General features: G+C 39.4%; 1 protein-coding gene across 19 annotated transcripts in view; it reads right to left on the minus strand.

Moving 5' to 3' along the window:
• The window catches only part of ptprdb (protein tyrosine phosphatase receptor type Db), a 249,671-nt gene that overhangs the window by 38,804 nt on the left and 195,180 nt on the right, over positions 1–15,687 (minus strand). For 10 of the 19 annotated variants that reach the window (XM_041784692.1, XM_041784683.1, XM_041784681.1 and 7 more), the window contains 9 exons: positions 13,499–13,643; positions 11,430–11,732; positions 10,062–10,255; positions 8,306–8,332; positions 7,488–7,605; positions 4,336–4,923; positions 3,862–3,956; positions 3,266–3,522; positions 300–393 (listed from right to left, as the gene is read on the minus strand). In XM_041784692.1, the coding sequence (XP_041640626.1) occupies positions 300–393; positions 3,266–3,522; positions 3,862–3,956; positions 4,336–4,923; positions 7,488–7,605; positions 8,306–8,332; positions 10,062–10,255; positions 11,430–11,732; positions 13,499–13,643 (1,821 nt within the window). The remainder of the gene's footprint in view (positions 1–299; positions 394–3,265; positions 3,523–3,861; positions 3,957–4,335; positions 4,924–7,487; positions 7,606–8,305; positions 8,333–10,061; positions 10,256–11,429; positions 11,733–13,498; positions 13,644–15,687) is intronic. The other 9 variants (XM_041784696.1, XM_041784694.1, XM_041784690.1 and 6 more) reach the window with 2 other exon arrangements.

The raw sequence follows: 15,687 nt of genomic DNA on the forward strand, positions 1-15,687 counted from the left end.
TAGAAAATGGATGGATGGATGGATGGATGTAATATGTTCAGACCTGCTGAGACTGTCTCACAGTGATTTATCAATGACGTTTTCAAAAATATCAATGCGATGTTTTGATGTGTTTTACTCAGATTTTAATATCTTTAGTTAAGATATGTTTCCATTTTTATATGTTCTTGTAATATGGGTTTGATTTGACTTAATGAAAACACAGCAAATTAAACTGTAGTTCAATGTTACAGTTAGCTCTTCCTTGTCCATTGTAATCATCTAATTGAAAAAATTCTCCTGTCTGTTGTTTGTCTCACCTCATCCATGTTCATCTGGTCAGGGTCCTCCCAGGGATTCAGAAACTTCCCTCCTCTTTGCTTCTTCAGAGGAACCACGACAACATAGTAACCCCTGAAAACACAGCATGCATTTGTTTAGTTTTGAACAGAGTATACCTAGATTTCTTGAGAAACATCAGAGCACAAACATTTACAGGAACAGCTCAACATTTTGGGATATACAGCCATATACACTCATAGATCACTTCATTAGGTGTATGTTTCCAAGTGTTCATTAATGCAAGCACCTAACCAGCCAATCAGGCAGCAACAGATACACTTAGACACTTAGACATGGTCAAGATGATGTACTAAAGTTCAAACTGAGCACCAGAATGGTGAAGAAAAGTGACTAGTAACTTGGACCATGCCATAGTTGGAGGTACCAGACAGGCTTGTCTGAGTTTTCACAATCTGCTGATCGCCTGAATTTTCACACATTACCATCTAGTTTACAGATGATGGCCTGAAAAAGAGGAAATATCCAGTAAGTGGCAGTTCTCTGGGCCAAATACCTTGCTGATGGAGGAGAATGAACAGACTGGTTCAAGCTGATAGAATTGCAACAATAACTCGAACAGCCACTTTTAACAACCGAGGTACAAAGAAGAGCATCTCTGACTGCACAGCACAGTGAGCCTTGAAGCAGATGGGCATCAGAAAACTGAATCAGATTTCTGTGACATTCGAATGGTAGGCTCAGAATTTATTGTAAAAAACATAATAGCCTGCCAGATCACCTAAAAAAAACTTGTTGTTTTTGATGCTGTTGTTTGAACTTCAACAGATTATCCTGACCATGTCTATGTGCCTTAGTCCATTGGAGGCTGCTGTGGCTGATTGTATGTTTATGTTAAATGACAGATGAACAGGTATACCTATTAAGTCATTGGTGAGCAGATATCTTTTTTTTAGCTAAAAGTTGAAAAAGAGTGAGAATGAAGCCCTCTTGTCAGGGCTGTCTTTTTAGTAAGGTTAACAGGAAGGTCCATAGAAATTAGCTAAAGTGGTACATGTAGCCATCTACCATAGCAGTGACAAATATGCTCCCGTCAATAGGTTCTTCCACTCTTCATGTTTACTGGAACAAGTACAGATTTCCAGTTAAATCACCCAATCAAGCTATAACCATAGCTAAGATTCACTGTGGTCAGACTACTTCATAGCCTAGTGGTGGCTTACTACTAACTAGTTCATGCTGGAAAATCTGAACATAAGGAACACTTGCTGGAGATTCTAATTAAGTAAACTAGAAAAATTAATTAATCTAAGCAAGCCTAAGATAAGTTTAAGGGGGACAGAACATCAACATTTCACTTGTTTATCTGGCTCGCATAACAACACACAAGCACCAACATTTGTTTATTGTGACATGAGCTAATAAACAACATTTTTGTCAACAAAGGCCAGCATGTTTGTTTACTGTGGTGTGAGACAAATACTGAAATGTTAGAATTTTGTCCAATTTATTGGAATTTCTGATGTAAGCTGCTGCAATGGTTTCACAGGTAACTCAATACTTAATATATCATTAAACCTTTGTTAATTTCAGTTGTTTATTTATTAAGCTTGGTCTTGAGCTTGATGGACCCTACTTTTAAAGTTAATATATTAATGCCATTAAGTGCACACATGAAGAGAAAAGGTTAAAGAGCGAGAGAGATGTCCGCTGATGGGCTATGTCCCTCCAGTAAAACCTCAGTTGAGGTGTGATGTTGCACATTAAAACCAAAGCTTCTGTGCTTCATTTGAATATTTTTGTGCAGCTTCTGACGCTGGCCTGCACTCTCAGTTTAGAATGATGAATGCTGCCATACACGTCATCATTACTTAGCCTCCAAACATGTGAACTGCCTGATGTGACAACAGAATGTCAGAGGTAGAATTTCAAACAGCGGGTAATGTTATTTGAGCATCTTTAATGTAGGCTACCACTTATGAATATTGCCAAAAGAAAAGGAAAACACAAAGAAACAAATCTACAAAGTGAGGCAGGGTGGGTCAAGCTGCTGTAAAAGTAAATGCGCTGGTGCGTGTGTGATTTAGTGTGCGTAGATAAGAGAACTGAAAGAAAGCAGGATGAGAGCACTCTCAGTAATAACTCCAGTGCCAGATCCATGGTAATTCTGTAGAAAACATTTAACTATGCATCACCAAGAGATGACTCAATCCAGAATAAGATGCTTGACAACTCTGTCGAATACAGTAAATGTTAAAATAGGATTAAATGAGAATTTATTATAGCTCTTAGAATGAGCAAGGTATAATGAAATATGTTGTAGGAGTGGAGATATAGAACAAATTATCAATGCAAAAACGTTAAATATACAAAAACATACTTGCTGTGTGTGGTCACAGTTCTGAAACATAACTACAATAATATATCTACGCTATAATCCGGCATATTTACATCTTCTTGATTTGTACTTGTATTGTCCATTAATAAGCAGTGTCTTTTCCAAATAAACATGGCAATTATTACTGCTGAAATTGGAAAATACATCTTTTGTTTGAGCACAATAAAAGACTAAAATCTTGTGAAACCCTGACTTTATTCTAATATGACAGTGACAAACTACTGTAAAACCCCTGAGAAAAAGCAGCAGTGAAGTGATCAGGTTGTACTTTTATCACTGAAGGACTATTTCTTCTTGGCACCTACATTTGTTCTTGGTAACAAAAAGCTGATGAGATTATCAGCTTTGTGCTTTCATTTGGCCTGTCGTGGGAGTTCTCAGACTTGCTTTGCTGCCAACTCAGAAAAATCCCTGCTGATAGATCCGTAAATGAAAAGCAGCAGCAGGAGGAGGAAGTGAAAATTACCTCACAGCATCATTTGAAAACATCCTAATTGGAGCAAACTCTGCACAGGTGATGAGTACAAATACGCACATCTCAAAATCACAGTCCTCTACTCATCCTGTTAACTCCTGTATGATCACTACCTGACTTTGGCTGTGGTCTGCACTGTTGGAAGCTGCACAGTCACCATGCCATCTGCGTTGGTCTTTCCCACCACTGTGGGTTTGGTTTTAAGGATGTCAGGGGCAGTAGTGGCAGTGACCCGATGCTGTAGTCCCCCTGCACTGTTGGCCCGGTTGGTGAGCAGAAAGGAGTACTGGGTGTCCGGCTCTAAACCAGTGATCAGCTTCTGAGTCAGCTTCCCGTCCACTTCAACAGACTGGCCCTTTCCATACAGGATCTAGACAAAGAGTAGGTGACATAGATTAAGAATTTAAAAAACAACAAAAAAGGCGACATTTTTCTCTCCTGAACACTTCATTTGTCTCTTTTGCATTGAGAGTTTCAGAGCAATTCAACTGACTGAATATGTCTGTAAGTATTTATCACTTATTAAGAAAGAAGAGAAAACTCACACAAAACAAGCCAATGACTGATTTATTAAAAAGATAGTTTATTTTACTTTTCTCTCTCCTCAAAACCTCTATTTGCACCCTACCTGTATTTCTTCTCTACCATTTGAGACCTGGCCTATTTTATCCAACTGTATTTACATTTTCTGAAATGTAAATAAACTTACGGTGAACGGCTGGGCAGGGTTCTTGTCTCTTGTCTCCCAGGACAGCAAAACAGAGTTCTTCATGGCAGCCTTCACTCGGAAGTTTGCAGCAAAAACTAGGACAATAAAAGCAGAACAAAAAAAAATACAAAGCCAATAAACATAAATATGCTCAAGATTCATGTAAAGCCCTGCTTTAACCAAAAGGAATTACCTTACCTCACTTGTACATCCCCTTTAGTCTCAATCTATCTAACTGCTCTGTTCAACACACAGTTAGTGTCACAGGACAGGGTTCACGCCCAAGACCCAAGACTCTTACCTTGATTTAGGAAAAGGACGTAGGGTCTAAGACTATGGTGACAAGACAACGAAAAACAACACTTAGGATGTTGTCACCCGATGTTGTGTGTCTGACTGAGTGTGCATGTGCTGTTAGGAAGCAAGTGTTGCATCCTGAGCAATGGAGATGGGTTGTTAGAAAGTGAGTCCTACCTTGGTCCAGCCGTTGTGTCCTAAACTGGACACCGGGGCTGTAAGGCCCAGGGCCGACAGCTGTGAATGCACACAACCTGACTTCATACACGGTATCAGCACTCAGACCCTCCAACAAAATACTCGAGCCAGGAGTGGGCACAACAACTTCTGAGGCATTCCCCCTGCTGTTTATATCCTTATACAGCACCGAGTACTTCACAATCTTCCCATTTTGCTCAATTAGAGGCACTGATTTCCATTCCAGCCGCAGGGAGGTGGCAGAGGCCTCTGCAGAGATTATATTTTCTGGGTATCCACTTGGGGAATCCTCTGGAGTGGTCACTTCCTTTATAGCCTCTTCTCCATAGCCCATTTTGTTCCGGGCGGAGAGTCTGAACACATAGTTAGCTCCCTTGTGGATGTCCTGGGCGGTGTAGCGGTTCTCCTTGGTGGGGAACTCAACAACCGTAAAGGGAAGGACATCGACACGGCCAAAGGTGAGGCGGTACCCCAGGAGAGGGGTGGGGGGGTTTTGTGGTGGGTACCACTGAAGCAGAGCAGTGCTTGAATCAGTGGCGCTCACCATCAGTTTGGGCTTCTCAGGCACTAAAAAGAGGAGAAAGAGAGAACGAGAGTCAGACAAAATGATACAGCATCAAATAAATAACTTGTTATTGTTAAAGAAAAGTGTAAAAATGTGTGATGTAAGGTCTCTTAAATTGTGGGCATATTTACCTATCATTTGCTAGGACTTCAAGGGCCCTGTTCTGATGTTCTGGAGCATGTTGTTTACGGTGCATAATGCACAATGATTTTGGTTGTGTTGATCTACATTTTGCTATCTTAAAGGCAAACAATCCCAGCACACAGCTAGGTGCAGACCACAAAAAGGGTCAGATTTAGTGGCTTGATTATACAGAAAATCTGAAATTGAATTTAATACCTTAATCCCTTTCAAGACTCTCTCTTAAGACCCTGTTGCATCTTCAATTTCTAACCAGTTACATGGTGATGGAAATCTGTGCATTTTTTGTGCAAATTGTAAGATAAAAATGTGACAATACAGGTGAAAAAATGCAAATGATATTTGTTATGATAGTGTACAAATAAAGCTTTCTTTATTTTGTTAGTAGTGCTAACATTAACAGACTCTGTGCTAGTATTAAACGAGGTAGAGGCTTCACTGCAAAGCTGTTTTTTAATTCACAAAATCCTTCACAATTTCAACACATATCAGTCCCAGTCTTAACTCCAATACCTTTTTTCACAACTTGCATTTACCTATCACTGACATGAATGCATTATTAGATCACATTGTTAACTTGCTAGTTAGTGACATAGTGGAGCTTTTAGGGCACACTCAAAGCTCAATGGGCCAGAACATAAACAAGCATAGAGACTCATGTCACATCTGGTGGAGTTCTTTAATGGTAGTAAGTTTATACAAACAATAATACACTAACTGTTAATGAACTGTTTATTCTAAAATAAAATAAAATAAAAACTGGAGCAGGATTCATGAACATTTCTAATTCTCCTCAGACAGGTGTGTAAGGGTCTTTATATGTGTAAAATTAAGCTGACTGTCTACTTAAGTGTTCCTATTGTTTTTTTTTTATCCACTGATTATCAATAAACAGCACATTTATCATATTCTCTGCAAATGAACACACGCCAAACATTTAAGTAACGTTCTCTTAACAACGCAAATGCGGAGATTTTAACATTTATTTGTTCCCCATAATCATGTAGTGTTAAGGGAATATTTACCAAATATTTTTTTAACAAAGCCCGCACCCCTGTCTCACGTGGGCGACACAGACACACACATCTGGAACGCACACACAACAGGCTGATGCACTGGCCCTCTGTGGTCAGAGGGGAGCTTTAAGAGGAGAAAGTTCTGTTGTTGTATCCTCCAGTATTCTGAAACTTTTGCCCTCGACAGATGGAAACCTGAAGTCTACACTACCAACATGTTAGCGTGCGTTTCAGTGTAGGTGTGTGCGTAAGTGTCGTGTTTGTGTGTGTCACTCTTATGCAGCATGAAAGCAGACGAAGACGGGAGGAGAGCAGCTGATGCTGCTGCGTAAAAGACGCACGAATGGCCAAAGAGAGAGGGACAATAGTAGAAAGAGAGACATGGGGACAGGAGATCATGATGGAAAATTAAAAAATGAAGGTCGTGCAGGAGTCTCAAATCACGAGTCCAAATCAAGTACAAGAACAGCTGTCCAATTCGGAGTAAACAGCAGCAGTCCTACAACGATCATCCAAGCTAACGGCTAACGCCTGACAATGCGGGACAAGCCCACCGCCATGATTGGAAAGCCATGCCGAATGGACCGGGAGAAGAGCGAGAACATTTTTCTTCTGTCACAGAAAGCTTTCAGTGTTGCTTTCTGCGCTTGTTTGGATTTAGACACTTTGTCTGGTTCAGACAAAAGCGCGGCAGCTCAGTCCTAGCTAATGACAGGCCTGCTAGTGGAATCATTAGCTGGGACACAACAACTCATTAGCTGTATACAAAAACTAACCCGTTCCCTGTATCTATCACATTGTCATGCCAAAGCCGGGTAGCAGAAGAGCAAAAACATTGTTTTCTGTGGACGAAAGCTTTCTGTGTTGCTCTCAGCACTAACTGTGATGAAGAAATGTGTTGGTCTGGCTAAGGCCAAGCTAACGTTCGGCAAGCAGCCGTTGTATACAAGCACAACAAGTTACCCTTTCCCTCTTTAACTATCACACACTAACGCTGAAGTGGATTGGAAGAAGAGCAAAAACACCCTTTCTGTTACAGAAAGCTTTTAGTGTTGCTGTCTTCACTTGTTTTAACCAAGAAATGTCCAGTTTTGACTAAAGTGCTGCTGTGATTAATTCAGAGTTAATCGCTACATGAGCAGCCGTTACACAAGCACTGACTCAAGAAGTTACCCTATCCCCCTCAACTATCTAAATAGAGTTTTACAAGCTCATGTATCATTACATACATGTTGTGTAAAATGTGGTGATGACTGCTTTAGGTAGATTCTCTTACTTACTCCAAATCAAGATGTCTAGACATTACTATACCTCATTGAAAAAATCCATCTACTGCATATGCTTGGTGATTTTGAGTGCATTTGTAGCCTTTGTCTTGCTGTATGCAGGTGTAACAGCAGCACACTTACATGGCAGGGATGTGCAGGCAGTAACAGGTTTGCTGCGAGCCCCATCACCTTTAGCCGTGTAAGCCCCCACTGACACGGAGTAGGATGTGTCTGCCTTCAGATCTCCAAGAATTACATCCTGCAGACCAACAAAGAACACCGTCAGCTGCAAAGAAAACTACTCCTGTGTGCCCTCAGGACAATAAGCAGAGCTTCAATTTAATAAAACATGTCTGGGTCAGACCAGTCAAAACTGGTCAAAAAGGTACAGCCTCGGGGATCAAAGGTACAATTCTATGCTTTTTGTCTGATAAAGGAGAGACAATTACTCAGCCTGTCTCTACAGCGATGGTACTTCAGCCAGCCAGGAAAAGTACACTGAGGCTACTTTTGAAAATGAAGAATGAGATATAATTTGTGCTCATCTTAAATCAAAGATTTCAAGGCAACTTCATTAAATTATCTCAAAAGAGCTGAAAGTACGTGACAAAAAATGTAGTTTTACTATCCAGGAACTGAAAACTCATCAAACTTTTTCTTAACACAACATTTTCTTAATTCCTACACCTTAAGAAATTATGAATAATTGTGATACTTTGCCAATGCCTCATTATGACTCATATAATCTCTTATCTAAGTGTTTTTTCCAGGTGCTGATATTAAAAGCACTGGAGAAGACAGAAGGCGGAAATAAAAGAGAGAGATGTTCTTGTTTGGTTTATAGCCATCAGTCTGGTCTAGAAGATTTAGGAGCTATGATCTCATAAATATGACTCATCTACTCTCTTTGCGCTGCTGTTATTAGAGCTGAATAAGACAAAAATAAAGGCTTTACTCACATACTCAGTGGAGTCATCCTTTTCCCACTGAATGATGGAGCAGTATGGAAAAAAGAGAGGAAAGACACATCATTAGAACACACATATTCAAGTCAAATGTACATTATCTACATTTAACTACATTAATAGATGGCCACATCATTTCTTCTCCATATATGTATCAGTATAAACAGAAATTTTTAATAGAAAATCTAATTTTAATCTAGACCTTAAGATGCTGAAAATCTAAATTCAGTGAGTCTGTTAAACCTCTCCAGGTCAGTTGTTATATCAAAGTTCTTTATTGCCAAACTGGAGATGATAAGTTAATGATAAGTGTCTGTCAAGACTAAGGGCAGGCATTAGTTGCATACAAAGTCAATGCAAATACACAAAGTCTTGAAGTCATTCATGTAATGCTATGCAACATTAAACCCTGGTGCTATGCTCTGTACTACTTTTGAAATTTCTCTGACATCACAGAGATAATTCATAAAAACGAATGAGTAACGGTACTTTATAGTAGAAATATGAAGCCATTTGGACATAGTGACCAAACCCTGTAAATACAATTTCCATGCCCGTCAACTAATCTACACAGGTCCAATAACATTTTTTGACTGCTAAAATTAGGAAATGCATGCCTGTAAATCAGCTTATAAATATATTCTTGATTTGGTTTAAAGTACTTAAATAAATTATGCACATTACACCCTTGGGGATTAAAGAAAACCTAGCTTGCTCAGTGGCCTTCCAGGGCTAGAAGTAATGAGGATGATTTTTACTTTTAGACAAACGAGGCACTCAGTCTTCACTATTCGACATTTTTACTGTACAGAGACAGAAAAAGATAAGAGGGCTTAAAGGATACAGCCCAAACATTCTGATAACACGGTTAGTTCAGGAATGTACTGGTGCTACATTATTCCAATTTGGCTCTTTGCTACAAAGGAAGTTAACAACAGACCCCACTAGCTGTTTGGGACAAATATTTGCTGAGTTTGGCTGCATTTTTGCAAATAACATTGTTTTAAAAGTCTCTTTACCTTTGGTGAACTGTCTCTTTATCAATGAGACTATTTTATGCTCTAATTCTTACACTGAGTCATCAATTATTTAGAATGATTTATGACATTTTTTGATGTTCACGGGCACCCAGAACATTCATTGTCTTAGACATCCTCTCTGCCTTTGCAAAATCTTTTGTGCCATTCAAACACATGAGCACGTGACATGCAGTATTCCCCTTACACCTCAGTTAATGTACCAAAAGATCCAGCTGCTGTTTTGTTGTTCAATTTCATTACAAATTTCAAGTTAATGCATTGCTTATTCTTTAAGCTAATCATTTCCCGACGCCTTCGCTAAAACATGCACACTTCAATCTGTAGCTAGCAGTGAATTAAAGACGTCCCCTATTGGAAACTTACAGCAGTTGTGCCTGAATACCCAGTATAATAACCACATAGTTTTATCCTCATAAGCACAGTCTTATTATTTAATGGCATACCTTATATTTTTAATTTATTTGGAATCCATGAGCTTAAACAGTTACATACTGAAGATAAAATTTAAATGGAAGCTGCAACTCCTTTTTCTGCATCTACATTAATAGATGGCCGTATGAAGGAGTTAACCCATGTGTCGGGGAATGAAGAAATTCTTCATGGGTCAAGTGAAAATATGACTTTATGATGACAATCTATAATAAATATTATTATATTCATAAATCAGTTGCTTTCCATTAAAATATGAAGAGAGAATATGTTAGTATTACCTGAGAGTCCTCAATGAGGATGTCCTTGATGAAGGGCTGACCCTGCGGCTCTCCGTAGTTCATCCTCACATAGTGGACTTGGTAGCCTCGGATCTGACCGTGTTGCTTTTCAGGGGCTGGTGCTCGCCATTTCACCCTAACAGCTGAGGCGTTCACAGTCTCTGCCTCCACCGCTCGAGGAGGACCACTTGGAACTAAAAATGCATTTTGGGATAGAGGTGAAGGGTCACAGATGATGAGCGCTCAAACCTCTTAAGCAAAGGCCTCCATTTAAGTGAAGTAACTCTTTTTCCTTATCAAAAATATATTGGTTTCAGGGGCAGATAAAAAAAATACCCAAAGGCTGAAAAAATGTTAAAAAAAGACAACCCTCCAAAAAGTCTAAACCAGCTCTGATGTTAGGGAAAAAGTCAAAAAAGTAAAAAAAGAAAAAAAAAAGAAAAATGACAGTGCTTGAGGAAAAACATGGAGGAAAAAGCAGTGGAGGATAAGAAGCAAATGTAGAGAAAGATAAGAATGGCAGATAGAAAAGGATTTGTTGCCATGGGCAGATAAACAGTGGCAGGCAGGCAGTCAAAGAGAAAATACTGTTATCAGGAAAAACCTCTCTGGTCCTGCCAAAAACTGCACTTCTTCAAAAACTAAAAAAAAAAAGGCAAAATACTGAGAGAAAAAACTTCAGTCACCTTTACTTTCTGACTATCCCATGTGTAAGAGCTCTAAAAGAAGCTGTAGTCAGATAAATGTCTTAGCTGAGACACAGGGAGTATCGGATGTTAAACATTTATCTTAAAAATACTAAAACAGTAAAAAGGCATTAAATTAACCTATTTAAAAGGAGTTATCTTATAACAGAGGAGGGTTTAGAGGGTCAAAGCCAGGGTGAGGAAAAAGCCAAGGTACAGCTACATTAAAAAGGTTCATTTTAATGCTGTTAGTGGAAAATAGTGGAAAAACAACGACCCCTTTATAAAAAGTAGAGGATTTTAGAAGAAAGGGAAAAAAAGCTGCAAAAGGATTTTTGTAAAAGGGATTAAAGCGTCTGTTGCAAAAAAAAAAAGGAGTTGCTGTCGACAAAAGGAAGCACTGGTGAGGGAGCAGCAGGAGGAGATATCCGGATGTTGAAGGTTTCTGGCGGTTATGAAGGAATAAGGAGAGTTTTCTTTTAAAGTGGAGGGTCTGACACTGCCTCTAAAATGGATTATCTGTTAAAATCACAGCCCAAGAACAGACAAAATGACTTTATAAGCCAGTGGAGGATAGGTTAGGATGCTGTAAGCGCTATGTTAGAGGGGTAGCCATTGTTAGTGAGGCGGACCATCCTAGAACAGGCAGGAGGGGGGGGTAGGGGTTCGTTTAGGAACATACCATCTTCTTCTGTGCGAATAAGCAGCTGTAAACTTTCCGGTCCATCCCCAGCTTCCGTCTGCGCCCGCACCGTTATGCCATACTCTGTCCATTTCTCCAAGTTTTCCAGGAGATACGGAGAACTTTCCGGAGGTATTCCGTCAATTCTTTTGGACACCTTGCTACCCTCGGTGGTTGAATACTGGATGGAGTATCCTGTAATGATGCCGTTCTGAAACTCCAGAGGAGGCGGGGCCCAACTTACCAGGATGCTGGTAGAACTGGGGCTGGTGCATGTGATGTCCTGGGGAGGTGCTGAAGGAACTGATTTTTGGCCATTTTTTTTTTTTTTTTTTTTGAGGAGGGGTTGTTTGGGTAAAAATGTTAATTTTGGTCATGTGTCCATGTTGTTATTGGTGGGTGGAGAGGTGAGGGAGTGAGGTTTGCAGTGAAGGAATGGGGAATGAAATCGTGTAGACGAGAGACAGAGAACAAAAGACAAAGAAACATAAAATGAAAACAAAACACTGGAGAACAGAAGCTCTTACGAAAAAATGTGACTAGAAAGCAAGATGGCTGAACAAAGATACTGAATGATGGGTGTCAACTTCTGTTTGGTAGAAATGTTTGATCAATGAGAACGGGTGAATGGTTTAAAAAAGATGCAACACAAAAACACTGACTAAAGAATAAACATACAAACATACCTGCCCATAACTTACTTGTTTTTACAGCCTACCAAAGCCTCTGCGATCCATGTTGGAGCTTTCATCTCTATCTACAACACTCTGGCTTCTTACCTTCTTTTTCTCACTCTCTTACAGACCTCAGACCAATATCCAACATTTTATAAATGTTTATAATCTGTCAATTATAGAGCTGCTCTGACAGCATTCGCATCAGTTTAGGGACATTTTAGTTGAATATTTCTGTTGAAACATCAGATCTGAGATCTGGATTCAAAGAGCCCTCTTGTGACAATGCAAAAATTTGACAGATGCCAAATGTTGTATCAAAACATACATAAAAAACATCAAATCTGGGATCTCATCTATAAAAGAGAGCCTAAAATCCAAACTAAAAATGCAAATATGCTACAAACATAAATGCATGCCGTAAAAATCAATAAAACTAAAAAAACATGCTAATGCCCACCTTCAGGCAATGCCCCTTTTCTATCCTATGGAAATATGTGCACATGGGTCAGCCCTCTACAGGTATGTACAAATGACCTGGTATATCAAAGTGAGGTACAGAAGGAGGAGGAAGAAAAATGCTTTCTCACAAGCTTGTGAATAAAATGTTGGTAAGAGGGCACATATTGTTTGCTTGCTAAAAACACGAGGGCCACAAATAAAAGGAAAATCAAAGCCCTTGTTGGCGCTGCATTCATGTAGTTGCATCCAGCAACACCAAAATGTACAACATTCATCATTACGCACTGATGAGTCACTGCAGTGTTTATACTTTTACAAGGCCCATCCTGATTCCTTCACACTGCCAGAGCGGTTATGCTATTCGGCATCAGACATTATTCAATAGAAGTCTGATCAGTGAATGTGAACTTTTAATTTGTTGGTGTAATCATGGAGAACTCTGCTCACAGTACAACTGATAATGGGGATGTGTAATGATTGTGTGGGAGCTGTCCAGACTTAATTTCCACATACTGCACATTTGAATATCAGTGATAACATGGATCAGTCAATATGTTTTGATATTTAGTGAAATTAAAAGTAGGAGAAGCATCAATAAACAATCTGGCTTCACTTCAACTCCTCTCTAGGTCTGTGTTTTCCCCCTGCCTCCAGAATGAGCATATGCATGGGTCAGAATCTGTTGACTAGTGTGCACATTTTACCATAAGGCTTGTTTTCATAGATCACAAGCTTTGCATGGAGAGTGGCGTATGCCAGTTTCTGTCCCTGTTTAGTGAGTATGCAGCCTTTATAAATGAGACCCCTGGGCTTTTATCCATTTGTACTTGATGATTTTTGCACTGTCATATTCTCTCTCTCTCTCTTTCTCTCTCTCTCCTTCAAACACAGACACATACACAAACACTCAGCACTATTTGTAGCTGGACCTACGCGTCTGTGGTGTGTCGATGGACACTTCATTGGTATATGCCCCGACTCCATGTTTGCTCTTTGCAGCCAGCTGGAAGGTGTAGGTGGAAAAAGGCTTCAGGTTCTTCAGCAGGTAGGAAGTGGTTGGTTCAAAGCTCACTTTTTTCTGCAAATATAAAAACACAGACATCAGGTTCTGATAGAGGTAGTCCCAACAGATTGCTGTTTAACACAACTCTTGTTCTGTTCAAGGTTTCCACTAGTTAAAAACATAAGCTGGAGAAAATATAGCCTGAGTGATGACAGTCATTTAACCCTCGTGTGGTGTTTGTATTTTTGTTATTCAGCCAGTGTTTGTGAGTCTGGCGGACCTGCTGCATTTGTGAGTTTTTAATTCAATGTAATCAAACAATTTTATGTTAAAATACTCAACAGATGTTTACTTCATCCCAATAACAAGCAATATAAAAAGCATTTTTGCTTAATATTTGCCTTTTGACTTTGTTAGATCACTTATGTGAATTAAAGTGCTACTCGTTTTTCTTTGTTTTTTTATTAAAATGTAAAATAATCAAGATATGAGAGGAAAAAATTCAACAAATTTACAAATGAAGCCAATTTTTTTTATAGCTATTGATTTTTATTTATTTGAACTTCAACAGAAATTTAACCCATTCAGGTCAGTTTACACAACAGAAACTGAATGCATACAGTAACCATGCCAGTCTAGACAACACACATCCATCTGGAAAACCTTCAATACTAAGTGTTTGGGAAAGGACAGAGGATTTGACAAAAAACTCTGAGTGTGATTGGATGAACGTTCTGTCTGTCCCATCTTTATGGGCCAATCAAAGCAACAAAGCACGTGATGTAGCTGCAACCGAGGTGCAGGTGCCCAGCTACTGAGGAATGACGTGAACCATAGCAACTATAGACATGTCAGTACACGACTTTTGTCGTTTTTGAAAAGAAAACAACTCACTGCTGTTCTTTGTTCTTCTTTTAATGAAGAAATGTCATCAAGTTCTGATAACACTGGCGCTTTAGCAGCATCCACGCTAATCTCTTCGACCATAATTGCACCGATCTCTTGTTGCTGCTTGCTTACGTCACAACTCCACTGCACCTGAAAGTACTGCCCCTCGTCGTTGATTGGTCCTGTCACTTTCTAACCGGGCCCAAACAGTTCAGACGGGAGCTTTGCAAGTTGGATTCGCCAGTTAGACACAAGGAAAAGGGCGTTTCCATCTGCTTTGCAAGGTTAGCAACTTGGTTCAGGAACGGCAGGGGCAGAAACACAAATTTCACACTTACACTCACACACTTTCTCTCTCTCTCACACACACTCCACACACACACAGTAGGCCCAGAAAGGAGGTGGACAGAGTGAAGGTACACAGGACCTACAATTTCCACACTTTTTTTTGCCCTGGGTCCACTGGACCTGAACATCCCTTATGTAATACAAATGTGTAGGGGGGTATAAAGTGCGTGGTCATTGAAAATGTGTTCTCATATATATTCTTCACAGAAAATGAGCCAAGGCCAATGAGTCTGGGTCTGAAAAAATAATTACTCATATCATTTTTCTTTTAATAAAAATTGAAAATGGGTCCCACAGACCCGAACATCATACACGGGTTAAATACAGAGTGCCTATGAAGCCATTCAGCGACAACCACCATATTGACAACAAAAAGGTGGAGCCTTGCAGCCATATCAGCCATTTTTGATGCTACCTTTAAACATGTTCATTTCTGCTGTAAAAAAACCCAGCACTTTAATAGATACTGACCATGTGACTATGGTGCTTCTGCAATCATCCTAAAAAGACAGTCTTTTGCATTTCCTTATTGGCTTAGTTTTTCAACCATTGAGGTCATTGATTTGCTCTTTATGGATATATGATGGGTCTCTTAGATATAAATTGGACAATGGTCTAGACTTGCTATTTTTTAATGTGTTGAGATTACACTGGTGTTGATTGATTGATTGAGTCAATTATGATAGTGTCCCATAATAATAAAAACAAGGTAACTGACGCTAAATTACTGTTCCCCATGCCATGATGCGCTTTTTGTAGTTGAGTACTCTATCGATTCTTCTGGCGATTAATCGAGTACTCTAATAAGAAATATTGCATTTTTTTTACCAGTCACTTTTGCTTTTTTAAGAGAAGAAGTACTAGACAAATGAGAAAAGAAGCT

This window comes from Cheilinus undulatus, linkage group 4 (genome assembly GCF_018320785.1).
Source record: "Cheilinus undulatus linkage group 4, ASM1832078v1, whole genome shotgun sequence".
Classification (NCBI taxonomy): Eukaryota; Metazoa; Chordata; class Actinopteri; order Labriformes; family Labridae; genus Cheilinus; species Cheilinus undulatus.